This window comes from Trematosphaeria pertusa (genome assembly GCF_010094035.1).
Source record: "Trematosphaeria pertusa strain CBS 122368 unplaced genomic scaffold BU26scaffold_7, whole genome shotgun sequence".
NCBI classification, from domain to species: domain Eukaryota; kingdom Fungi; phylum Ascomycota; class Dothideomycetes; order Pleosporales; family Trematosphaeriaceae; genus Trematosphaeria; species Trematosphaeria pertusa.
The window spans coordinates 843,530-866,254 of record NW_022987218.1 but is presented as its reverse complement, the minus strand read 5'-3'; the positions used below and the strand labels follow the sequence as shown (position 1 = coordinate 866,254).

The following is a 22,725-nucleotide window of genomic DNA, read 5'->3' as shown; positions in this document are numbered from 1 at the left end:
CCGCAGACTGGGATTCATTGACTACACCTTCAAGTGGAGGGTTTTCGTTTTAAGTCTGCCGAAGATTAGACAAGTATAAATTGATCTAGATCGTAATCGAATAACTGCGGGTGACGATAACGCTCAGATCGGACGGACATCTTGCCTTTCAGGAACAGGAACTTACTAAGCCAAAGTGAGACTAGTGCTTCCGGCGACCCAAAAAGCCAGTTTAAACGAACCCCCTCAACACCAGAACCTCCGATCTGGGTCCAGACCTCCAATTGTATCGTCGTCAGAGCCTTCGTGTTCAATGTCGAGAGTACCTGCTGGACTGTGGCAGAATCTTATCGCAGTCCAGGTCTATGGCGCGAACACGGGCGTTGGGAAGACCGTCTTTTCCACACTCCTCGGCGCGCACTTCGTGAAGAGGGCTGGTCGCACGAGATGGAGCCTACACTATATTAAACCTGTCTCTACTGGGCCGGCGGGCGAGGCTGATGATAGGTCTGTTGTCGCTGTGCACAGCTCGCAATGGCAATGTCGGGGCTAAGGAGTCTAGGTACGTCCGAAAGTACACCGGGCTGTCCGTATCGACGCTTTTCAAATTCAGGGATCCTGTGAGCCCGCATGTTGCGGCTCGCAGCGCCGACCATATCGTCAGTTTTATTCTCCTATTGATGTTAGCTATCGTTGACAAATCTCAAGCCCAGCGACGATCATCTCAACCAACGTCTCTACGCTAAGCTTAAGAATGACGCTCGAGCGTACTCCATGGCGCGAGGGCACATGGGCGTCGCCATCATAGAAACAGCAGGAGGTGTCTTAAGCCCAGGCCCTTCGGGAACTCCCCAAGCTGACATCTTCCGGCCGATGCGGTTGCCGGTCGTTCTCGTCGGCGACCATCGACTTGGAGGTATCGCGTCCACCATATCAGCAGCAGAGTCGCTCATCATCCGCGGCTACGACATTGACGCCGTCATATGTTTCGATGACGGTGGGAAATACGAGAATTCCCAGTATCTCCAAGGGCACTTCGACAAGATGGGCATCCTCGCATTCGAGCTTCCCTGGATCCCGGATCTGGTGGGCCTATCAGAGATAGAAGAAAAAGAGGCGATGAGAGGTTACTACGATACGTGGAGCAGGCAAGGGCGCATGTTCAAAGTGGCTAGACGGATCATTGATCGGCATATCGAGCGTCTCGCGAGTATGAATAATCTCGCCCGCCGTACGAAGAAATCGATATGGCATCCCTTCACACAGCACAAAAGCATCGAAAAGGCGGATGATATCCTAGTCTTCGACTCCGCATACGGCGATTACTTCCAGACCAAGCACACTGGAAGATCCATGAACAGCGTGGACCACGTGGGTGAAGTTCCGCTGCTCTATCCGGCTTTCGATGGCTCGGCATCCTGGTGGACACAAGGCCTCGGCCACGGAAACCCACAGCTATCCCTTGCCGCAGCGTATGCCGCTGGACGGTACGGCCACGTCATGTTCGCCGGCGCTACCCACGAGCCAGCAATCACTCTTGCAGAACGGCTTCTAGTGGGCCTCGAGAACCCTCGGCTAACGAAATGCTTCTACAGCGACGATGGCAGCACAGCTGCCGAAGTAGGCATCAAGATGGCTCTCAGAGCGGCGTGCAAGCGGTACGATTGGGATGGCTCAAAGGAAGATATTGGAATCCTAGGCCTCAAAGGGAGCTACCATGGCGATACGATCGGCGCCATGGACGCATCTGAACCTTGCGTCTATAACAAGAAGGTTGATTGGTACCGAGGCCGAGGCCATTGGTTTGACTTTCCAACGGTCAAGATGAGGAAAGGAAAGTGGCTCATTGAGTCACCAGCGGGCATGGAGGAAGAATTCGGCCCCGCGCAGTACTTCGGGAGCTTAGATGAAGTATTCGACTTTGAGAAAAGGGGTCGTTCCCCACGGTACGAGAAGTATATTGAGAGTCTCCTGGATAAGATTGTCAAAGAGCAGAGAAGGAAGTTCGGCGCCCTGGTCATGGAACCCATCATCCTCGGTGCCGGTGGCATGATCTTCGTGTAAGTCTATGCTCCTTGCCGTCACACGATAAAAGCTGATCGGCCCCTCCAGAGACCCACTCTTCCAACGAAGCCTCGTCCAAGTAGTTCGCAACTACCCCTTCGCGTCTCCCGCCTCACCCACATCCACAGCGTTAGAAGAAGATCCTCATACCTGGACCGGAGTCCCGGTCCTCTTCGACGAAGTCTTCACTGGCCTCTACCGCCTCGGCCGCTTTAGCTCCGCCTCCTTCCTTCAAGTCCACCCTGACATCTCCATCCACGCTAAACTACTAACCGGCGGTCTTCTCCCGCTAAGTGTGACGCTCGCCAGCGAAAGCATCTTCCAAGCCTTCTGGGGCGACGAAAAGGCAGACGCCTTGCTGCATGGCCATAGCTACACCGCGCATCCGATCGGCTGTCATGTCGCGAATAAGAGTTTAGACGCGATGAGGGAGTTGGGTGGGGGTTATGCGTGGCGAGGATACCAGAGGAATTGGGCGGTGGCTGACGCGAACGGAAGCAGTGAATGGGAAGAGAAATTGACCATGAGAGCGCCGGCACAGGATTCTATTTGGAGCATGTGGAGTAAGAAGTATGTTACGGAGCTCTCGCATCATCCACGCGTGGACCATGTTTTCGCTATCGGTTCGGTGCTCGTTGTGTCGTTGACTGATAAGTCTGGATCGGGTATGTGGCATATTATCCCATTCTCAGCATAGATACTGATCGCACGTAGGATACACATCCAACGCCGCCATTGGGCTGCGCGATGCGCTTCTCAATGACGTCTCCAACACAAGGGTCAGCGTGCACTCTCGTGTGCTAGGAAATGTCATCTACCTTATGGCGAGCATGACGTCGAAGCCGGGTCACTTAGTGGCGGTCGAAGATGCGTTGCTACAGAAGCTGAATGCGAAGGTTGTGGACGGGGACTAAAGAGGGGAAGTTCTGGTAGCGGGGCTTGGGGTGTACACATTTCAGTGGGTAGTAAATGGTACTGAGGGTATACCAACTAAGAAAACGTGGGTTGATTTAGTTGAGTAAAGCATTGTGGAGAACTTTGGGATGAATAAGTAAATCACGAGTCCTAATTTTTGCATATGGGTGATGTGCAGCAGCAAAAGATGTTAGCCAGCAGTTTTTTCTATTCGATGTAGCTTATCTACGAGATGTAGTACTATACCCGTTCTAAGTCCATATAGGCGGATATGTACCTATCCCAACCCTAAGTTTTACTCCGCCACTCCTCCACTACATCTCCACCACTCAGTCTTTCGTCCACGGATACACACTCTTGACCCACTCAACATCCCCCTGCGACGGCCTATTATTATCGTGTATAACCTCATACCCACCATTCGGGTCCCCATTCGTCTTCAGCTTCCGCAAAGCACAGTTGTCGATCTTATCCACCGTGCACCCGCTCTTCGAACCCGTCGTGGAACCGAAGTGCATGACCGACTTGAGATCATAGTCGGAGCCCCCGTAGATGGGCCAAGACAAATCGATGCCGTCGGGCATGTGTCGGATGCCCTCGCCCTTGATGAAAGCCGTGCTCGAGAAGCCGTATTCCCATGCCGTGCCCATGTCCTCGCAGAGCCGCTTCTTGGTCATGTCCGGCTCGTTTTTGACCCGGTCCCAGGTCTCCTCGAAGTCGGCGAGATTCTCGCACTCGAATTTGACGTAGTCGTCGCCTGCGGAGGGTACGTTAGCTTCATGCATAGTGTTTTCCTGGCGTGAAGTGGAGCAAGGGTGCGCAACGTACGATCCGGTCGCTGATGCTCGTGAGATTGCCCCAGCACGTGTCCAAGCTCGTGGACGTAGTTCGGATCAATGGCATTGCGGCCTATGACGAACCGGTTCAGGCGCGCAGTCTTCTTGTCTGAGAGAAAGCCGACAGAGGCAGAAGCTGCAAATGGTTCGTCCTGGTAGTCGATGGCTAGGGTGTCTAATTCGAGATGCTCATTCCCTGGAAACGTCGCTCAGTGCAAAGTCCAAACCGTCATCTCGCTGTAGTAGCCCCACAATCAGCCCGCCGTCATCCCGAGGACAACTTACAGTCCTGCCCGTTTGACCCGCCGTGCTGATAGCAATACGCAGGTTTCCCGTCCGCATTTGTCCGCTCCTTGTACTTGAGCGCATATCCCGTGGTCTTGGACGGTTCGCCACCAAGGGCATCTGCCCAGTCTTTGATAGCAACCTGTTCGAACCGCTCGTGGATCTTGTTACGCGCCTGCTCGGTCTCATAGCAGTATGAAATCACTACCATTTTGCTGTCGCGATCGCGCGGCCATGGCACGGGCCCGCCAGCGCCGGGCGCGAACATGTCGTTCGAGGCCTTGACTCCAGGAAGAGTATCGTTGATGGAGGGGCGGGGCAGTACGCAAGGGCGGTTGAGGGCTAGTGAGCCAACGGCAAGGGCTGTCAGATAGAGGAAGCGCGCCATGGTTGAGTAGTTGATGGGAATGGCGGGCGTCGTTGATGGTTGAAGGCGAGGGAGGGAGTGCGAGAGCAAAGTGGGTTCCTTTGAATGAGAGGGCTGGAGTCCTCTGGGAAAGGATACGCTACCCACGTCACAAGGGAGCACTGTAGCCTCGAGTCTCTTCTCTCTCTTCCCCTTCACTCTGTGCTTATCTTCCCAGTTTGGTTGCCCAATGTACCTCTACTTCAAGCTGGAAAGGTACACTAGATCCTAACCCAGTTCTCCTAAAGCTACCGGATCTGCCACTCCACCGTCTGTCTCTCGTTCACTCCTTTCATATTCAGGTTGCGAAGCCTGAATTTCCGCCCCCATTGATTAGCTTAGCGTACCTGGCCTCGCAATCTTGTAACGACCTCCAAGACTGCGCTCTCCTTCATTTGCGGAATATGCAATACCTCATTGTCGAGGATTTCAAGTGTCCTCCGTAGCCCTCTCCGAACAAGGCACTCACCAAGAATTTAATGACAGTGTCCTGATCGCCTTTGGCAAACTTTGCATAGCTCATCTTTACAGCGGCCTCTGTCGTCCGTCGTCGACTCCTGTCCATACTTTCTCCCCAATCACCCGCTTCGCCGACGCCAGCAAGCCCCCAACGGTCACGGAAGCATCTTGCACATTGCCACGGCTTTGACAGCCATTGTAGAGGTTTCTGGGAGCTGCTGCTTTTCTGGATGGCTTGCGGTGAGTAGGGCATAATATGGTTTCGGGAGCAAAAGGATCAATCCTTCTGCTCTTTCAGTTATGACGACTTATATATCTGCTAACAAATGGTATAGAGCTAGCACTTTTTTAGTAAGCAATGTTTGCTGTCATATACTCTCAAATACTTCCGTCTGTAAGAGGTTGGAGGCGCAAGCGAACGCGGTGGTAATGTACACATTGGAGCGGATCATCAAGAGTTGGATGCCGCGCCGCGGTTGTCTTAGTGCAACTATATTCCTCTTCAGATTGATTTCTATCCTATTTACGAGCAGCAGCCGCAGCCTCCTTGTCAGCGGCTAACATCTTCTGTATGGCTGGCCTAACCATGCAGCGGTCCCACCAAGCACTCACTGCTTTGCGATTGAGGATGACGTCTCCGTACCCGCACGCGAAAAGTCTTTGGATCAGCGGAATGTAGTAGATATCCGTGAGAGTGAAGTTCTTTCCAGCCATGTAGTCGTTGTGTTGTAAGAGACATTCCGCCACGTCGAAAAACATCTCGACCGACCGCAGTGCATCTGAGACCACGGCGTCATCGGGAGGCAGCCCCATGAATTTTTTGGCATATTTCTCAAATGCGATTCTACCTGCTGGCTCGGCGAAGTAGAGTATTTCTACGGACTGCGCTTGGTCAAACAGCGCCGCAGCTTCGACGTTGGAGTCCGGTGGTAGAAGTGGGAAGGAGTACTTTCTCGCGAGGTATTTGCAGATTGCGCGACTCTCGTAGAGAGTGAACTCGTCGGGGAAAGTGATGACGGGTATTTTACCCCACGGGTGGCGTTTCATGTTTTCTTCGGACTGGGTGCAACGGTGTTAGCGGCATACAATTTGCTCACGCGAGGAGCCGCCACGTCTTCCAAGAGAAACGGCTTACTCACCTTCTGTTCCCCTTTTTGCAGGTTGAGAAGCACGAGTTCGTAATCCGTGAAGCCACCTTCGGCGAGAGTCAGGCGGACACGATCGGTGTTGGTTGAACCGCGAGAGCCATACAGAGTAAAAGCTGGCATTTTCGAGCTGTACGGTAGTTTAGACGCGAATCCAGGGCTGTTCGTGATGAGCTTCGACATGTTCAAGTACTCCTTTCGAGAGAGATTCGGTCAGTCACTTAGTATATAAGTCGATCGAGAGGATTGGGCCTCAGAACGGAGCTATGACAATCGCGTCAGTCGCCGCCCTTTCTACAGCACATATGGTTGGTGGGTTCGCTGTCGCTACCCGATCGGGCTAGCGCTGACGCCTGCTCCTCAACACACTTGACACGAAGCGACACCGACTCACCTGCCTCTTCGTCCTGGTGATAAATCAAGGTGCATCATTTGATTTGTCTGCTCGGATTTCTTGCTTGCTACGAATCTTCCTCTCGTCTGTAGGGTGTTGCGCGACAAGCGTGAGTGTCCCATCCCCCGCCCAACGATGGCCGGAAACCTCGTCGCCCGCAAACGGAACATCCAATGTAGAACCAAGGTGAAAACTGGTTGCGCAACCTGCAGGTCAGTCTCAAATCCTATCGCCGGTCTTCATCCCGAGACTGAGAATTTACACGGGAGTGTCAACTCTGCAGTGAATGTGCTCACTTAGCAATAGAATAAGGAAGGTCAAATGCGACGAGAACAAGCCATTTTGCCAAAAATGTGTCGGCACTGGTCGTACTTGCGACGGCTACGAGTCTCCCTTTAGATTTTACATCAGTCAACCCATCAACAACGCTCATGCTGGCGGCATCAAGTCTGGCGCTGGTTTACAACCCATCCGGCCCACCTTAACTGAGATCGCCCCTCAGGACATCGACCTCCTCAATCGTTACTTCTCAACCAAGACCATGTTCGACGTGAAGCTGGGCTGTGATGAAGAAGCCAGGAAAGTTCTCCAAGCCAGCTTGACTGATCCGCCAATACGACACGCAGTCTCGTCTCTCAGAGCTCTTCGGGAAGATCTCGAGACGTCCGGAGACATTCCAGCGTCTGTCGCGCAGCAGACCCCGAGCTATGACTATGGCCTCCAGCAATACTGTGTGGCTTTGGGGGGTCTCGCGTCTAGCTTGTCGTCTCCGGGCTCCAACGGGTTGAAGTCGGCATTACTTTGCTGTCAGCTATTCATCAGCATTGAGCAAGTGCGGGGGAATTACGCTGCTATGGCCCAGCATATCATTCAAGGACTCAGGATCATGCACGAGTATCGGGCAAGGCCGAATTTTGTTGCCACGAATAAATTGGTGCCAGCACACCAGGGCCAGCTACCCTTCCTAGATGTTTTCATCATCAAGCTGTTCGCTGCACCATGTAAGTTCGCGGATCCTCCAGCACCAGCCGATATAAGCGGGACGACGGCGTCTGTGTGTTTGATTTCGCCGCATCAACAGCCTGTTGAATCTCGCGATCTTCGCACGATTGCACCCGACATGCGAACAGAGCTTACAAGGATCGCTGCATCGACGCTTGAATTTCTCGGCAAAGTGTCGCATATCGAATCGGCAGAAAACGCTCTTCGACTACTATCCGAGAAAGCATCTCTGCTGGACTCCTTGGAATCATGGCTCAATGACCTTGAACTTGTTCAAACGGAGATCAAACCTCCTGGTCCTGAGCTTCTTTCCGTGTCTTTCATGCGCTTCTTCCATCAGACACTGAAAGTCGTTCTCTTGGGGGCACTGGACTCCTCACCAGATCTTTATGCCGAACTGCGGACCGAGAACGACCGATTGCAGGGCATAGCTAGCAATTTGGGTGAAAGAGTTAAAGCTTATCGAACGTGCAGTGGGACTAGAAGTGGTCTAGGGGAGCGATCTAAAGGACGCTGACATTTTTGACAAGTGGCGCAATCTTTCCGAGCCACGCATCTGATTCCTGTCTTTTCATAATCAATGGAATCCGCGGACTTCATAGCTAGCAAATCGAGTCGGAGAAGGCTGGCGGCGCTACCGAATGCTGTTGGACAAAGACTCTGCACACCTCTTCACACTCTGAATGCTGAAGTGAGAATGTTCTTTGTTAATAAAAGAACATAAAAGTGACTGTCGAGGACAGAGTAATATTAGTTCTGTGTCTCACTCATGTATCACGCTCTTACACCCTCAATTACATCACCGAGCGCATTTCAAGGTAGAGTGAGAAGGAATAAGTCGGTCGGCGTGCGCGCATAAGATTGCATGCGGCTTCCTTTTGCAGTATGCAGACCGAACAAACCAATCAGCGGCTGACTGTCTCTGAATCGGCCGGCCCACACCGACCATGGTGTTCAACTCTATAAATGCATCCGCAACCCCGTCGCCCTTTTGTAACGAAGCCTCCTCCTCATCTCCAAACAAGCTCAGCCAGACGAGTACTCAACGGTACCTCTCATCGTCGAATATCATGCATTTCCTGCTCCTCGGCGCCACTGGACGGACCGGCCAGTACGTCGTATCTGAATTACTCTCCCAAGGTCATACAGCGGTAGCCCTCGTCCGTACCTCTGGCAGCCTCACCCCTCGTCCTGGCCTCACAGTCATCACTGGCTCGCCACTATCGAAGTCCGACATAAAAAGCGCTCTCTCCGCGGCGCCTTCCCTGACACCTTCTGCAGCGATCATCACATTGAACGCAGTCCGCAAGTCCGACAACCCTTTCGCCCCTCAGGTCTCACCTCCTCGCTTCCTGGCCGACTCGTGCGCCAATATCTGCGAGGTTCTGGAGCATGCCGGCATTTATCGCATTGTAGTGATGTCGACAGCAGGCGTCGGGGATTCATGGGCTAACCTACCGTGGCTGTCCAAGGCATTCATGGGGTGGACCAACATCAAGTACGCGCTCGAGGACCACGACCTCGTAGACAGGGAGATTCGGTTGACGAAGATGGATTGGACTCTTGTGAGGGCTTCGAGGCTGCAATTCGACGATCCGAAGCAGAAGCCGACCGACACGAAGGCGGACGTGCAGACGCTGGGCAGCAAAGGTGCCGGAATGCGCATGACCGATAGCGTGAGGGTTTCTAGTGTGTCGAGATTCCTGGTCAAGGTTGCAGTCGAAGGACTCTTCATCAAAAGCGCAGTGGTTGTAAGGGATTGATGCCGCCGAGGAAGTCGTGGAATTCGCGATTCTTGGGGAACCACTGCGACAGAAGAAATCTGGAAGCTCCATTCGCTGACATAGTTAGTGAAAGGAGCACCAGTAGGTAGCAGAATTTGAGAGGTTGAAATCCTCCGGTTCTCCAGTTACTAGAAAGCGACCAGAGCTGGTGCCAAAGCTGTCCATACAAAAGCCATCCTCACACGTTGCTATAAACCGCTAAACCTTTTGATGATGCCCCTTCCGCCTACAGAGTTTAGAATATAGTGCATTTTTGCTGGTACTGTATATGTAGTATGCTCGCATCGTCTTCATGACGAGGTCGAGCGAATTGATAACTGCGCACACGTTGCTGGCGGGAACGTGGCTGTCTAGGCCGAGGACAATGCGCACGTTCTTCTCGCCAGACGGACAGCTCAATGGAGAAGAAGTCGAACATTTCTCTGATTCTGCTGTGAGATACACACGTTATAATGGCTCATAGCGATCGGAAACACGCGATAATCCATTTCGCTTTGGCGATGAAGTCCGGACGGGAGACGAGCGATTCCAAACTCGGTGAGCCTCCTCTTGGAGTCGACCTTCCCGATATCGTCGGATTGATGGGGTTATAGCGAGTAGAGCGTATAATACACTTCGAGCGATGATTAAAAATAATTCATAGTGGTGATGAAGTGGATGGCGAGAACAAGGCTGAAACAAAACGCGGGGTATGGTTTCACGTGTGGACCCTCAGTCCGAGCCCCAAGGCTGAGCCTCATGAACCGCACAACTAGCACCTCGCTACCAGAGAAATAAAAGAATACACTACTGCATTCTAGCGTCCTTTGACCCCCAAATCTCATCAATCATCCTTCCCACACCATGGACCAAGATCCTCCCAACGGGCAGCCCGCAACGCAAGCCACACTCCCGTCCGACCTCATAACGCTCAACGTCTCCGGCCGGCGCATCCTCACCGCGAAATCTACGCTCAAGACCTCGCCCTACTTCCAGAACCTTATAACGCGATGGGAGCAGGGCATGGAAACGCTGCCTGACGGCTCCGTCTTCATCGACGCTGACCCGGACGTTTTCACTATCGTCTTGAACTACATGCGACGACCGAGCACATACCCATTGCTATGGACATGCGAGAAGGGGTTCGATTACGTGCTGTATAACAAGGTGATGGCGGAAGCGGACTTCTACATGCTAGAGGAACTGCGGGACTGGGTTGCCAGTAAGGAGTACGAGAACGCCGTGAAGATAAGGCATAAGATTGAGGTCAACCCAGCCACGACAGAAGCTTGGATGGATAAATATTGGGAGAAAGTTGACCTCGAGGAGATAAAAGAGCTAGTCCATTGTTATCCAGTTGAGGTTGAGGGTTGGAGTATGTCGCCGAAAATAATCCCGAGGAGCATTGTATGTGTCTGGAAGTACACTAAAATGGATATGAGTGTGTGCTACAAGCACTGAGTGCAGAAAAAGCAACGCCGTGCATTAGAAGGGACGCCCGGAAAGACGACATATGGGCGACGAAGGAGAGGGAAAGGGGGAGAGATAAATTAACTTAAGTAGAAAGCTTGAGTATATACTAGTAAGTAGCGCAGTTACGTAATTTACACATGATTCTTAATACCTAGGTAGTAAACAATGCTCTGCGTAGCTGCTTTCGCTAACATCTAGAATATCTTAGATAGTACATAAGTTCTTTTATACGGCCTCAGTCGGCCCGCAGAAGCGCATAGGAGCTTCATGCAGAGAAACGATAATCGACGAATGATGAGGTGAATCACCCCGAAAATAGAGCAGCGGTGACCTCGGGAAGGCCCGGGCGTCGAGGATCCACGTGACGTGGTCCATGCGTTCCTAGCGTGGGACTTCCGATCCAAGGCGCCAAATTCCCCCGCCGCTCTTCTTCGTTCAGAGCAACAATGATCGACCCGCCTTCTCCTCCGCCTGGACCTGCGCAAGATGAAGACGAAGTCCCTCCGAATGCTATCGACCTCTTTCCCCGCAAAGTTGGACCGAGAATCTTCCATGTGCCGGACAGAGGTGCAATCTTGAAAGTTGGGAGAGGTGTAAGGATGGCCGAAGCCGAGGCTATGCGATTCGTGTCCAGCCGTTCTTCCATTCCCGTACCTGAAGTATACGAGGCGTACGAAAAAAACGGAACAGGGTACATCTACATGTCCAAAGCTGAAGGACTGCAGTTGGGAGAGATGTGGTCGTCGTTGTCGGACGATAAGAGGGCATACGTTGCAGATCAGCTTCGAGGATACGTGGCAGAGCTTCGTGATATGCGCGGGAACTTCTATGGCGCGCTTTGGAATCAACCTAGCGCAGACATCTTCTTCTCACACCTATGTCTAAAAACACACGACGACAAGCAATACGGTCCCTTCAAGTCAAGAACCGAATATAATCAAGGGCTAGTCGAGGCTCTTACCAACTCTCGTCCCGGAGGCCAACTTGGGGAATCAGAAAATAGCATCGTCGCCAAAATCTCAGTTTTGACAGAAGACGCCAAGGTTTTCTCTCATGGCGACCTCCACCTCGACAACATCCTAGTCGATGGCAACTGCAAAATTATGGCAATTGTTGATTGGGGCTCAGCTGGCTTCAGCATATCAGGGCGAGAATATTTAGAGGCCAATCTACGAGCTCGACAACCCGAATGGATCAAATTACTCGACAATGTATTCCCCGATGATGCAAAGGCGGAGTATCATATACTGAAAGAGCTGGATCGAGCACTTGTATTATACAGTGGCTTTTGAGTCGAATATCTTACTCGAAATCATCCAGTACTTGACAGCCATGCTCAAGGCGCCTCTAACGAACCGTACGCACCCAGCGGGACCCAGTCTTACTCGCCACCGTCGCCGCTGGCTGTGCCACCAACCCTCCAAGCCACTCGCTCGTCCCTGGCGGAACAATCTCTTCCACCTCGAGTGCAATGATACAATTCTGCACCCAATCTTGGCACCTGTCCTTCCCATTATTCGGAGCCGGCTCCTGACTGATGATCCGATCCGCGCGTTGATACTGCTCTAGCGACAAGGTTGCGATGGTAAAGTAGCCTTCGGATGATTTAGACTGAACCTCGACGCCTTTGCGCTTTTCGAAAGCATAGACGAGTTTGTTGAGGTCGAGAAGAGTGACATGGAGAATGTTGCCGACCGAGGAGCCGGGCGCATGGAAGGCGAAAGCCCAGTGGGAGCGGTGGTTCGGATCATCACCAGGACCGTACACGATGACCGAGAGGTTGTATGACATGTCTATGCTATTGTTATTGAGACCCCCGTTCCAAATTCCCTTCTACAACTTACTGGCAGAGCCTTGCTTTTTGGAGCCTGTCTCGTCTAGCCTTTCCTTTGGATAGAATCGAAATTGAACGCTAACGAGCGTGGTTGTAGTTGTTGAAGTAGAAAGTTGAGTGTAACATTATAGTTTGTAAGAAGCTAAGAGCTATAAGTATATACACTAGGCTAGCGCAATCACGTAATTAACACGTGATCCTCAACAGTAAACAATAGGCTCCAGTCCTCCTGCCAGGTGCCGTATGGCGGCTTCCGCCAACAGAAGTAATGAAGAAGATCAGGTTATAAGAACAGTGTAGGAGGAGTTAATTGAAAGGTTTATGTGTTCTACATACACATCTCCAGCAATTCTTCCCTTTATGTCGTCTCGAAGCGCCCATGGTACCCTTCATCTTCTCGCCGTTGGACATATCAGCGACAACAAGCGCGGATGGCTCTTTCCTGAAAACTCGCCTTTCTGATCCTGATGTAGGTCGCTCTATTGAGGCAGTAAAAGCTTGATTGCTACAGATGTTATAAAGAAAGAGCCAATTGATCAAGCATAGGACAAAAACTAGAAACACGAGTGTATCGAACTAAAGCGCTTAAATTCATCATTGTCTTGGATGACTTAGGACGGGAGCAAAAGGGTGAGGCATAGGCACATTCATCCAGAAACGTGATCACGCTAACAAGATCAGGCTAGACATCTCTCGAAAATAAATTCTTTAGTCTGCTTTTTTGAACGAACCGCTTCGATGAGTCCCAGGGTGCGGCACGGCGCCTCAGTGCAACCGGAGTAGTCTGCCAGCGACACCTACAATTTCTCCAGACGCCCACCTACGCGCCTACTGCCGTGCATGGTTTTACTTCGCCAAATCCACATCCATAAAGGAAACATCTAACATAACGACGGCGCAGTTAACTTACGACACAAACACCATTGAATCGTTCTGGACCTATCTTCCGAGCTGGGCTTGTACTCGGGACCGTCTGAACCCTAGACAAACCACATTGAGTCTCACCATGCTAGCACTTGATAATCACAATTGGCAGAGTCAAAGGGTGTTGAAGGATTTCGGGCTGGGTAATCGCACCACCGAATTTCGCGCTCGGGATGGAGCGAAAGATTGCCACAGCACGCCTCCCACCCACTTGCAGGTAAAGGGAACCCGGATTTTCCTCTTGATTGCAGTACACTCCGAATGCCGTACATGCCAACTTCAAACTGTACAAGAGGCGATTCAGAGGGCGCACGTCATGGGAGCCCTTGTTGTCGTTATCACCGTTCCTGGATCTGCAGAGGAGGAACAGATCGTACGACACCCACAACAGGCTACTGCGCGCACTCCCCGTGTTGGGATGGGACGAAGAGGGGAACCTTGCTCTGCTCATTACATCCCACGCCTGGGAAACCATGCAGCCGAGCGTCAGCACTCCTGGGGTCGGAAAAGCGGCAGAACCACGAAAGGAGCTCTCTCGGGAGTAGGAAGCGCGTCAGCCTCTCGCAGTCTTCGAGCAAGAGAATACGGAGAGTCCTTGTCTTTTGCTCCGCTTCTTGCTATCGATTGCCTCGTGCCCGCACCTTGGCATCGAAAGCGCCGTCGAGCTGCATACGCCGAGCACGTGAGGTAGCACTTGTCCCGCTTCGCCAAGCAGGCTAAATTATCGATCCACCACCTCGGGGAAGCTGGCGATGCGATACCGAAGAATCACGCACCAGGCCGTATCCCGCGAGATCCAATAGCGCACCCGAGCTCAGGTCCCCCGACTTAGGCCGGATGAGGCAGGCGCATGGCAATCTTTGTCATCACCGGAATAGAGCCTCCTAGGATACCAGCGTGAGCGCGCGACGCCTTCCATGACGTGAATCATCGCATTGAGCAAGCCCATGTACTACAAATACCCCGCTGGCAAAATGCTGCCTAGGTTCGCGGCGGCCTTACTATTTCGTATTCTGCTGTTCGACACTGGATAGCTCCAATTGACTTCCCGCAACGCATCACCGAGTATGGCGCGTTATTTGGGAGTCGCGACGGCATTGGCTGCTACGAGAGTCTTTGCGATCACGCCAGAGTGCGTGGATCCCTCTTCAATTGCGCTACTCGGCACTGACAGGATCGCAGACAATCGATTAGCGCGCCCAGACGCGGTGTAGCTGACCCCAATCCGTCCGGAAAACTCGCGCTGTTCTCGAACTCGCAATATTCGTTCGATGAGCAGTCCTCATCTTCTGCGTGGCAATTGCTTGATCTGGAGACTGGCAACATCACGGACTCCGGATTGAACGCGAGCGAGGTCAATGAAGTCATCTGGTTACCCGGTACCGAGACTGGTATTATCTACGTCAATGGAAGCAATGAAGAAGTGCCGGGCGGCGTTACGCTCTGGATTGGGGATATTTTGGACCCTTCTTCCAGGTAAGCATTACTGTGTTCTAATGAACGCATTGTTGAGTGGAGGCTAAGCCTTCCACAGTACGTTGGTTGCATCATTGGAAGCACCCTTCTCCGGACTAAAGGTCGCGAACACATCCAGCGGAGATTTGCATTTTCTCGTGAACTCCCTCGCCTATCCGAACGGTACCGCTTACAATCCGGAATCAGCGGTAACTCCATCACACTCAGGACGATTCTACGCGGACATTTACCCACGGCATTGGGATACCTGGCTGACAAAGGAGCGATACGCGGTGTTTGGCGGGGTGCTTTCGGCGAGCTCGAGCTACTCTCTTGAGTCTGGAATGCGAAACCTCTTGCAGGGTATAAATTACACGGCGACCCAACCAGAAAGCCCCGTCCAGCCGTTTGGTGGCGATGGCGACTACGATATCAGCCCCGATGGATCCATATTTGCTTTCCTCAGCAAGGCACCGCAGCTGAACAAGGCGAACTATACAGCGAGCTACATCTACCTCGGTGCTTTTGATGGATCTTCGCCCGCTGTGGCTTTCAATGGCCCTGGTAGCGAAGCCGACGAGGCTGGGCACAAGGGCGCTTCCGGAATACCCACATTTGCCCCAGATAGCTCCAAGCTCGCCTACATCCAGCAGGACGAGGACTACTATGAGTCTGATCGCTGGAAGCTGTACCTCCTCGACGTCAGCACCGATGGCAGCACAGTGTCCACCAGCAACTGGAAGGGGCTTGCGCCGAACTGGGACAGATGGCCCGACTCAATCCAGTGGGCGCCCGATTGTGACTCGCTCTATGTCTCTGCAGAGGACTATGCACTTGAGCGCGCCTTCAACATCCCTCTTTCAGCAGAAGAGGATTTTATCCCGGAGAACTTGACGGCTGTTACTTCCGTCTCAGGCTTCTACGTTCTCCCCGACTCTTCCCTACTAGTGTCCTCCAACGCAATCTGGACCTCAAGGGACTTCTATATCCTCGGGACCGACGGTTCCCAGACGAGCCTCTTCTCGGCCGTGGAAGTCGACGAGGAGCTCGCTGGACTCGGACCGCACACGTACTCAGAGTTCTACACCGCTGGCACGCTCCCCGGCTACGACAAGCCATTGCTCTCACTGGTAATCAAGCCCAGCAACTTTTCCGAGGACGAGACGTACCCGCTAGCCTACATTGTCCACGGCGGCCCGCAGGGTTCCAACGCCAATGTCTGGAGCACGCGGTGGAACCCGCAGGTCTGGGCCGACCAGGGATACGTCGTGGTTGAGCCGAACCCGACGGGCAGCACTGGGTTCGGCCAGGAGCTGATCGACGGCATTCAGGGCGAGTGGGGCAGCTATCCGTACGAGGACATCGTGCTGGCGTGGCAGTATGTGAAGGAGAATTTGTCGTTCGTGGACACTGATAGCGGCATTGCGGCCGGCGCCAGCTACGGAGGGTAAGTGCAGCCCCGCATGGCATGGGCGCAATACTGAGCAGACGGCAGGTATATGATGAACTGGGTGCAAGGCCACGAGCTCGGGCGAGAGTTCAAGTGCCTGGTAACGCACGACGGTGTTTCCAACACCCTGGCGTCGTGGGCCACCGAGGAGCTCTGGTTCATCCGGCATGACTACAACGGCAGCATCTACGACCCTGACGCGACGTACGAGGAATGGAACCCGATGAATCACATGGCTAATTGGAGCACGCCGCACTTCATCGTGCACAATACGCTGGACTACCGCCTGCCCGAGAGCGATGGCCTGGCTTTCTTCAATATCCTGCAGTCGAAGGGCGTCCCCTCGCGCTTCCTCAACTTCCCGGACGAGAACCACTGGGTGCTGAATCCGGAGAACTCGCTGTTCTGGCACGCGGAGATCTTCAACTGGATCAACCACTGGTCCAAGGGGCAGGCTCTGGACGACGTGCCCGTCGACAAATGAGTGAAAAGTTGTACGGGGGGTTTCCAGCGTGCGCCGAATAGACTCGGCTGCCACGCGATCTAGAGCATAATGATAATGATTCTACACCACCGCGTCTCTATTCCCAGCGCGGCAGCCCGGCGGGTGCGCTGCCGGCTCTCTGCGCCGTGCTGATGGGTTTGCTCTCCACTCCCGTAACCCGGTGTTTGGGAGGAAAACTCTGCATCGCGCCTTGGGTTACATGGGGCGCGCGATGATCTCTCCTGGGTGCCGGTCGAGACAGCATACCTTCGCCTTGGTCAACGGCCATTCGCGGGGGCGGCTCGACCCACACAGCGAGAGGTGAGCATGGGCTGACCCCGTCTGACGACCTTCTAGAAAGCTTCTGGTGCAGGATGCGGCGGCGATAAGCACGCTGTCTTGCCACGCCGGCTAACGGCTTGGTCGCACACGGAGCGGATTCGCACGCGCCCTCCGCAGTTGCTGCATCGAGCAGTCGGTGTCGACGACGCCCCGCTGGCCTGGCGCTCCCTTTGCCGCATTGCCGCAGCGCACCGCATAGCAGCGGGCTTGGGGCGCGGGCTCGTCGACAGCAATTCGCGGAGGGCAGAAATGCATGCTTCCCCAAACGGCGCCAACGCCGCATGCGCAGGGCCCCGCAGCGAACGGGCAGGGAACCACCCACGTCGGCGGCTTAGCCAGAAAGGTGAGGAGATAAGCATCTTTCGAGAAGCTGGCCAGAAGGCGGGCGCCGTCTGAACGGCGAAGCTTGCTGCGGCGCGCGCACGATTGGCTGCGCGCGCGCCGATGCCGAGGCTGACGGGCCTACAACCTGCCTCTTCGGGTGTGGCGCCGCAGCCATCGCGGAGAGGCACAGCGCCCGTTCGTGGTGTGGAGACACTGGAGAGCAGGCGAGCGCACGGAGGGGCGACGCGCCAAGCCACGTCCGCCGGCGCCAAGCCCAGGTCGCGATGAGGTCTGGTGGTTGGTGGGTTGATCCAACACCCTTCACCCTCCACCCATCGAGCGCACGAGTAGTCTACGGTACGCCGTGCTCGCCCGTCCCTCAACGCTCTGCTTCCTGCCAGCACCCCCCGCGATCGATACGAGAGCGCCCAATACTGCCGCGACGTCCAGATAAGGGCTGCTGGCGAATGGCCGCGCCCCCCTGTGATCGCCGCACGCGCCAAGTCTAGAAGCAATTCGCCATGCTTGGCTGCAATTCCTTAGCAGCGCCCAGCGGGCTTGACGATGCCAATGGGCGCGCTGCCCTTCGATAACGCAGCAGCTGCACAGGCGCGCCAGGCCTGATCTACGCCGAGCCTGATTGCAACGTCGCACTGGTACTCACCTGCTTGAAACAGCTATCACGGCCTGTACGCTTTTGCCGCTGCGCTGTTTCCCAGAAAGTATAATAACTATATTCGGTGTCCCCCGTCGCCGGGGTCAGCGACCTTCACCCTTCCCCGCTCCTAATCTATTTAAGAACCGCGTCCCCAGCAGCCTGTGTCGCATCTCTCTCACCCTCGCGGACACGCACCAGCAACCATGGCAGGCGCCGCCGCTCAGAACCAGGTCGACATGGCCATGAGCAACGAGCCCAAGCTCGCGACCCCGATCTACGAGGTGGGCGAGAAGGAGGCGCTCGGCCATCTGGGTCGCGCGAGCACCAGCGACAGCCTCGCGCTCGCGCCCGTCGTCGAATTCGAAGCCGATCTCGAGGGCGAGGAGCCGACCGAGGAGGACATGGCCACCCTGCGGCGCGTCTCGGGCAAGATCCCGTGGACGGCCTTCACCATCGCCTTCGTCGAGCTGTGCGAGCGTTTTGGCTACTACGGCTGCCAGGTGCTCTGTAAGACGGCCACTTTCCGGATACGTTGAATCCGCTAACCCTGTTTAGACACCAACTTCATCCAATGGCCGCTTCCACCTGGCTCCGCTACGGGCAAGGACCCCCGCGAGGAGGGTCAGCCAGGAGCCTTGGACATGGGCCAGCGTGCGTCTTTCGGTATCGGCACCTGTAAGTCTCGAGAGCCCGCCGTGCAACTGCGCGATTCTGATGCGCCCCGCAGTCAACTCTTTCTGGGCGTACACTACTCCCATCATTGGAGCCATCATCGCCGACGAGTACCTCGGCCGCTTCAACACCATCTTCATTGCCATCGCCTTCTCCATCTTCGGCCACATCCTCTTGATCATCTCGGCCCTGCCGTCGGTGCTCGCGAGCGGCAAGGCCATCGCGCCTTTCATCCTAGGTGTCATCGTCCTCGGATTTGGAACGGGTGCATTCAAGGCGAACATCTCGCCCCTCATTGCCGAGCAGTACAAGCAGTCGAGGCCGCGAGTCATCAAAGATCCCAAGACCGGCGAACGCGTCATCTCCGACCCCAACATCACCCTCTCGCGCATCTTTCTGTACTTCTACATGTTCATCAACATCGGTTCTCTGACCGGTCAGATCAGCATGGTTTACGTCGAGAAGTACGTAGGTTTCTGGTGCGCCTACCTGCTGCCGACCATCCTCTTCTGCTGCTGCCCGGCCGTGCTCTGGTTCTGCCGCAACAAGTACCACCGAAGCCCGCCCACTGGCTCCGTGCTCATCCGCGCATTCAAGCTGTGGACCTTGGCCCAGAAGGGCAAATGGTCCATCAACCCGGTCCAGACGCGCAGGAACTTCAAGGCGGAGAATTTCTGGGAGGACGTCAAGCCTAGCAAGCTTGGCGACAGCAGGCCGTCTTGGATGGAGTTCGACGACGCCTGGGTTGATCAGGTTGCTCGTGGTCTCCGTGCCTGCTCTTGCTTCACCTGGATCCCTCTTTACTGTAAGTCGTGCTCCGGACGTTAGACGCACCAGTGCTAATCCTACCCTCAGGGCTCGCCTACAACCAGATGAACAACAATCTGACCTCGCAAGCCGCGACTATGACCCGTAATGGCGTCCCCAACGACGTCATCACCAACCTGAACCCCATCTCGCTCGTCATCTTCATCCCCATTGTCGACAACTTCCTGTACCCGGCGCTCCGCAAGGCCAACATCCGCTTCACGCCCATCAAGCGCATCGCCTTCGGCTTCATGCTCGCCTCCCTGGCCATGATCGGCGCCACCACCATCCAGTACTACATCTACAAGGAGGGCGCCTGCGGCCACTACATGAACACGTGCAAGGACGCCGAGGGCAGCAAGATCCCCTCGCCCATCAACGTCTGGGCACAGACCGTACCCTACGTCTTCATCGGCTTCTCCGAGATCTTTACTTCCATCACCGGCCTCGAGTATGCCTTCACCAAGGCGCCCAAGAACATGCGCTCGCTCGTTACGTCGTACTGGCACTTCATGTCCGCCTTCTCCAACGCCATCGGCCAGGCTCTTGTCTCGCTCTCCGAGGACCCGCTGCTCATCTGGAACTACGCCACCGTCGCTATCCTAGCCTTCATCGGCGGCGTCCTCTTCTGGTTCCACCAGCGCCCCACGGACAAGAAGGAGGATATCCTCAACATGCTGCCCGACTCCAACTACATCGGTCGCGACCGGCGGCACAGCATTGCTTCGGAGCACGGCCACGGCCATGAGCACGAGCACTCCCACTCCCACTCGGATGCGTCCAAGGCTGTGTAGTGGAACATCCCGGCAGGGTTTGCTTGCTGTCGTGAGTGCGCATTTCGCGGGATACGGGAGTCTTTATATAAATCGTAAATCAATGTAGATGCCGATTGATATAGCTAAGGTTGCACGATTAATGCGCGATGAGGCATGGCGTGTGGGGGGTTGGACTTGCTTGCTTGCTTGCTTGCTTGCATGGGTAGATACCACTGTTATCTGATTACCGCTCTGCCTGCTTGCTAGAGTACCGTAATGCATGAGTTGAGATGAGATGGGTTCTGAAGGTGTCTTTGTGACTGTGCCGCTTTTTTTTTCCGTGCCTTCCGCTGGAGCCAGCGCTAGCGCTAGCGCTAATTCGGCGCGGATTAGATTATGTAAGGGGAGGGGCACGTGAGGACGCGTTTCTACCCTCGCGCGTCGAAGTCCTGGCTTCCTTCGGCGTGTCGGCGAGATTCTCGACGCGTTGCCTAATGTTAGGGACTCCAGGCTGGCGTGTCCACGCGTGCACTTTGTATCTGCTCACTCAGCGGGACGACGACACTTTTTCGATGGCAACGCTGAAGAAGAAGAAGAACCAGGCCGGGGAGGGAGAAGACGTTATTTGTTGCTATCGGCGGTGTCTTGCTGAGCTCGAAGGGCACGTGTGGAACGCAAAGGCGTGCCTTGGCGAGCAGTGTGAGTCCCGTCCTACGTGATCTCACCGGTCACCGGTAACGCGCATCGCAGCAAGTACTCCTGGATTCGTCGTAAGCGAAAACGAAAAGCTCACTTTTATTGCATCACTCTATTACAACTCCAAGCAGACAGCGCTGCGCACAGAACCAGACCAAACGAAAAGCCAAGCAAGCAACACCAAGCAAACCCACCCCTCCACCACCCTCATCCACCACCCGCACCCCGTCCCCGCCTACCCCCCAACCGCAAACGTATAACTCTGCGCAATCGCAACCTCCTCCCCGCCACCCCCATACCCCCTATTTGTCGCATACCCAGCGTCATACGCCCGCGTATAGAACGCGCAGGCCGTGCCCTCGGGGCTGCCGTTCCGGACCAGCACGTAGCTGTTGAAGAAGGCGCACGCCATGCCGATGCCGTGCGCCGCGTTGAACGCCGTCTTGGCCGTGCAGTCCGCCGCGCACTTGCCCGGCTCGTAGGAGGAGGGCGAAGCGTGCATGCTGTAGCCCATGTAGGCGTTGTCCGCGGGCGGCGCGGTGATGGCGGAGGCGTTGAGGGCGGAGAGGAGCGTGTAGCCCGGGACGGCGGGGAGGGCGAGGGTGTAGCCTGGGGGAGGGGGTTAGCTGGGGGGATGGGGTGGGAAGGAGGGACAAACCATTGCTAGCCACCACCACGCTCTCAAACTCCCTCGCTCGATCATTCCCCGCCCACTGCCGCGAATTGCTCGTCGTGTTCGCGCTGATCGCCTGGCTGTACAGCGCGCACGCGATGTTCGTCGCCGGCGCCGGGTTCTTGCACGTCGCTCCGAGCTCGTACTTCGGGTCGCGCTCTGCGTAGATGTTGAACGCCGCGCACCCCGCGACGCGATTGCAGAACGCTGCGCACGCGTCCGTGTCGTACTTGCCCGTCTGCAGCACCGTGTAGGTTAGGTAGCCCTGGGGGTCGAAGATGGCGCCGCCGCGGCTGCTGAAGGCTTGTGTGTAGCCAGCGGGCGTGGGGGCGGAGGCTGCGGCTTGCCAGAGGCAGTTGGTGCTGTTCATGTAGGCGGCGGGCGAGCCGTCGCCGGGGACTGGGGCGCCGCTGTGGGGGGAGGTTAGAGTGTGCTGTGCTGGATGGCGTTTGGGGGATGGGGCGGTATGTACCTGTTCGGCAAGAGCTTGGTGCAGCCCTCCTGAGGCTTTGGGCGGGCGCCGACGGGCGACGCGGTGGCCAGGCCACAGAGGGCGAGCAGCAAGACGGACGAAAGCATAGTGTCGTTTGATTCTGGAAGTAGAAAAGAATTCTAAACGTTTGGGTGTGGATGGGTAAGCGGGGTGGACTTCAAAGACGGATGTGCTGAGGAAAAGAAGGATGGAAGGATAATAGCTACGAGATTTTTATGTGCGTGTGCATTGCAGCCTTGAAGACGGGAACGGGACGACTGAACACGCCATTCGGAGCTATGAGGGTCGAGTACGTGGTACATATCGCTAATGCTTCGGGAGATGCAATGGGTCGGGCTGCTGCGGTGGTGTGCGGAACATGGCGCCCTCGGACACAGTTCCCGGGTTTCTTCTGAACTTTCTAGCCCACGAGGCAGCCATGCGTCCTAAATCGCACC

General features: G+C 55.0%; 13 protein-coding genes across 13 annotated transcripts; 8 read left to right on the top strand and 5 right to left on the bottom strand.

The window, feature by feature from the left end:
* Window positions 1-73: 73 nt before the first annotated feature.
* BU26DRAFT_519127 (PLP-dependent transferase) lies at window positions 74-3,197 on the top strand. The gene is made up of 5 exons (XM_033828980.1): window positions 74-486; window positions 542-638; window positions 688-2,039; window positions 2,092-2,708; window positions 2,758-3,197. Exons 1-5 carry the CDS (start codon window positions 293-295, stop codon window positions 2,955-2,957), a joined length of 2,460 nt encoding a protein of 819 aa, XP_033683957.1. The 5' UTR covers window positions 74-292; the 3' UTR covers window positions 2,958-3,197.
* Window positions 3,198-3,287: 90 nt separating this feature from the next.
* BU26DRAFT_505068 (uncharacterized protein) lies at window positions 3,288-4,467 on the bottom strand (the record flags this gene model as incomplete). The annotated part of the gene is made up of 3 exons (XM_033826822.1): window positions 3,288-3,715; window positions 3,787-3,990; window positions 4,080-4,467. The coding sequence occupies 3 exons, from the start codon at window positions 4,465-4,467 to the stop codon at window positions 3,288-3,290; spliced, it is 1,020 nt and encodes a 339-aa protein (XP_033683956.1).
* Window positions 4,468-5,463: 996 nt separating this feature from the next.
* BU26DRAFT_530971 (glutathione S-transferase domain-containing protein) lies at window positions 5,464-6,212 on the bottom strand (the record flags this gene model as incomplete). Its single annotated transcript, XM_033830989.1, has 2 exons — window positions 5,464-6,003; window positions 6,084-6,212. The coding sequence occupies 2 exons, from the start codon at window positions 6,210-6,212 to the stop codon at window positions 5,464-5,466; spliced, it is 669 nt and encodes a 222-aa protein (XP_033683955.1).
* A 284-nt stretch (window positions 6,213-6,496) lies between these two features.
* Window positions 6,497-8,158, top strand: BU26DRAFT_456726 (uncharacterized protein). The gene is made up of 2 exons (XM_033824921.1): window positions 6,497-6,695; window positions 6,790-8,158. The coding sequence occupies exons 1-2, from the start codon at window positions 6,619-6,621 to the stop codon at window positions 8,000-8,002; spliced, it is 1,290 nt and encodes a 429-aa protein (XP_033683954.1). The 5' UTR covers window positions 6,497-6,618; the 3' UTR covers window positions 8,003-8,158.
* Window positions 8,159-8,514: 356 nt separating this feature from the next.
* BU26DRAFT_550823 (NAD-dependent epimerase/dehydratase) lies at window positions 8,515-9,248 on the top strand (the record flags this gene model as incomplete). Its single annotated transcript, XM_033832071.1, has 1 exon — window positions 8,515-9,248. Exon 1 carries the CDS (start codon window positions 8,556-8,558, stop codon window positions 9,246-9,248), a length of 693 nt encoding a protein of 230 aa, XP_033683953.1. The 5' UTR covers window positions 8,515-8,555.
* A 772-nt stretch (window positions 9,249-10,020) lies between these two features.
* BU26DRAFT_519124 (uncharacterized protein) lies at window positions 10,021-10,831 on the top strand. The gene has a single exon (XM_033828979.1). It carries the CDS (start codon window positions 10,113-10,115, stop codon window positions 10,707-10,709), a length of 597 nt encoding a protein of 198 aa, XP_033683952.1. The 5' UTR covers window positions 10,021-10,112; the 3' UTR covers window positions 10,710-10,831.
* Window positions 10,832-11,281: 450 nt separating this feature from the next.
* BU26DRAFT_402999 (kinase-like protein) lies at window positions 11,282-11,920 on the top strand (the record flags this gene model as incomplete). The annotated part of the gene is made up of 1 exon (XM_033822823.1): window positions 11,282-11,920. A coding segment is annotated over one exon (639 nt), but the record flags the coding sequence as incomplete, so codon positions are not given.
* BU26DRAFT_519123 (uncharacterized protein) lies at window positions 11,892-12,673 on the bottom strand. The gene is made up of 2 exons (XM_033828978.1): window positions 12,566-12,673; window positions 11,892-12,519 (listed from the first exon to the last, which is right to left on the bottom strand). The coding sequence occupies exon 2, from the start codon at window positions 12,510-12,512 to the stop codon at window positions 12,069-12,071; it is 444 nt and encodes a 147-aa protein (XP_033683950.1). The 5' UTR covers window positions 12,513-12,519; window positions 12,566-12,673; the 3' UTR covers window positions 11,892-12,068.
* A 690-nt stretch (window positions 12,674-13,363) lies between these two features.
* Window positions 13,364-14,255, top strand: BU26DRAFT_309073 (uncharacterized protein). Its single transcript, XM_033821893.1, has one exon. The coding sequence runs from the start codon at window positions 13,562-13,564 to the stop codon at window positions 14,168-14,170; it is 609 nt and encodes a 202-aa protein (XP_033683949.1). The 5' UTR covers window positions 13,364-13,561; the 3' UTR covers window positions 14,171-14,255.
* An 11-nt stretch (window positions 14,256-14,266) lies between these two features.
* BU26DRAFT_484068 (uncharacterized protein) lies at window positions 14,267-16,953 on the top strand. The gene is made up of 4 exons (XM_033825838.1): window positions 14,267-14,611; window positions 14,662-14,955; window positions 15,014-16,381; window positions 16,430-16,953. Exons 1-4 carry the CDS (start codon window positions 14,547-14,549, stop codon window positions 16,866-16,868), a joined length of 2,166 nt encoding a protein of 721 aa, XP_033683948.1. The 5' UTR covers window positions 14,267-14,546; the 3' UTR covers window positions 16,869-16,953.
* Window positions 16,676-17,655, bottom strand: BU26DRAFT_309095 (uncharacterized protein). The gene has a single exon (XM_033821894.1). The coding sequence runs from the start codon at window positions 17,491-17,493 to the stop codon at window positions 16,966-16,968; it is 528 nt and encodes a 175-aa protein (XP_033683947.1). The 5' UTR covers window positions 17,494-17,655; the 3' UTR covers window positions 16,676-16,965.
* A 564-nt stretch (window positions 17,656-18,219) lies between these two features.
* BU26DRAFT_309124 (PTR2-domain-containing protein) lies at window positions 18,220-20,593 on the top strand. Its single transcript, XM_033821895.1, has 4 exons — window positions 18,220-18,699; window positions 18,748-18,867; window positions 18,920-19,669; window positions 19,720-20,593. Exons 1-4 carry the CDS (start codon window positions 18,396-18,398, stop codon window positions 20,463-20,465), a joined length of 1,920 nt encoding a protein of 639 aa, XP_033683946.1. The 5' UTR covers window positions 18,220-18,395; the 3' UTR covers window positions 20,466-20,593.
* Window positions 20,594-21,357: 764 nt separating this feature from the next.
* BU26DRAFT_604886 (uncharacterized protein) lies at window positions 21,358-22,672 on the bottom strand (the record flags this gene model as incomplete). Its single annotated transcript, XM_033835550.1, has 3 exons — window positions 22,268-22,672; window positions 21,781-22,205; window positions 21,358-21,731 (listed from the first exon to the last, which is right to left on the bottom strand). Exons 1-3 carry the CDS (start codon window positions 22,372-22,374, stop codon window positions 21,358-21,360), a joined length of 906 nt encoding a protein of 301 aa, XP_033683945.1. The 5' UTR covers window positions 22,375-22,672.
* Window positions 22,673-22,725: the final 53 nt, after the last annotated feature.

What these genes read in the sequence shown, in the direction of transcription:
- BU26DRAFT_519127 (XM_033828980.1), top strand. Translation starts at nt 293, where the DNA reads ATGTCGAGAGTACCTGCTGGACTGTGGCAGAATCTTATCGCAGTCCAG. An exon ending in CTCGCAGCGCCGACCATATC is followed by an intron (nt 639 to 687) that starts GTCAGTTTTATT and finishes ACAAATCTCAAG; the next exon opens with CCCAGCGACGATCATCTCAA. An exon ending in GCCGGTGGCATGATCTTCGT is followed by an intron (nt 2,040 to 2,091) that starts GTAAGTCTATGC and finishes CGGCCCCTCCAG; the next exon opens with AGACCCACTCTTCCAACGAA.
- BU26DRAFT_456726 (XM_033824921.1), top strand. Translation starts at nt 6,619, where the DNA reads ATGGCCGGAAACCTCGTCGCCCGCAAACGGAACATCCAATGTAGAACC. An exon ending in ACTGGTTGCGCAACCTGCAG is followed by an intron (nt 6,696 to 6,789) that starts GTCAGTCTCAAA and finishes ACTTAGCAATAG; the next exon opens with AATAAGGAAGGTCAAATGCG.
- BU26DRAFT_519124 (XM_033828979.1), top strand. Translation starts at nt 10,113, where the DNA reads ATGGACCAAGATCCTCCCAACGGGCAGCCCGCAACGCAAGCCACACTC.
- BU26DRAFT_519123 (XM_033828978.1), bottom strand. Translation starts at nt 12,512, where the DNA reads ATGTCATACAACCTCTCGGTCATCGTGTACGGTCCTGGTGATGATCCG.
- BU26DRAFT_309073 (XM_033821893.1), top strand. Translation starts at nt 13,562, where the DNA reads ATGCTAGCACTTGATAATCACAATTGGCAGAGTCAAAGGGTGTTGAAG.
- BU26DRAFT_484068 (XM_033825838.1), top strand. Translation starts at nt 14,547, where the DNA reads ATGGCGCGTTATTTGGGAGTCGCGACGGCATTGGCTGCTACGAGAGTC. An exon ending in ATTTTGGACCCTTCTTCCAG is followed by an intron (nt 14,956 to 15,013) that starts GTAAGCATTACT and finishes AGCCTTCCACAG; the next exon opens with TACGTTGGTTGCATCATTGG. An exon ending in GCCGGCGCCAGCTACGGAGG is followed by an intron (nt 16,382 to 16,429) that starts GTAAGTGCAGCC and finishes AGCAGACGGCAG; the next exon opens with GTATATGATGAACTGGGTGC.
- BU26DRAFT_309095 (XM_033821894.1), bottom strand. Translation starts at nt 17,493, where the DNA reads ATGCGGCGTTGGCGCCGTTTGGGGAAGCATGCATTTCTGCCCTCCGCG.
- BU26DRAFT_309124 (XM_033821895.1), top strand. Translation starts at nt 18,396, where the DNA reads ATGGCAGGCGCCGCCGCTCAGAACCAGGTCGACATGGCCATGAGCAAC. An exon ending in CTACGGCTGCCAGGTGCTCT is followed by an intron (nt 18,700 to 18,747) that starts GTAAGACGGCCA and finishes AACCCTGTTTAG; the next exon opens with ACACCAACTTCATCCAATGG. An exon ending in GTCTTTCGGTATCGGCACCT is followed by an intron (nt 18,868 to 18,919) that starts GTAAGTCTCGAG and finishes TGCGCCCCGCAG; the next exon opens with TCAACTCTTTCTGGGCGTAC.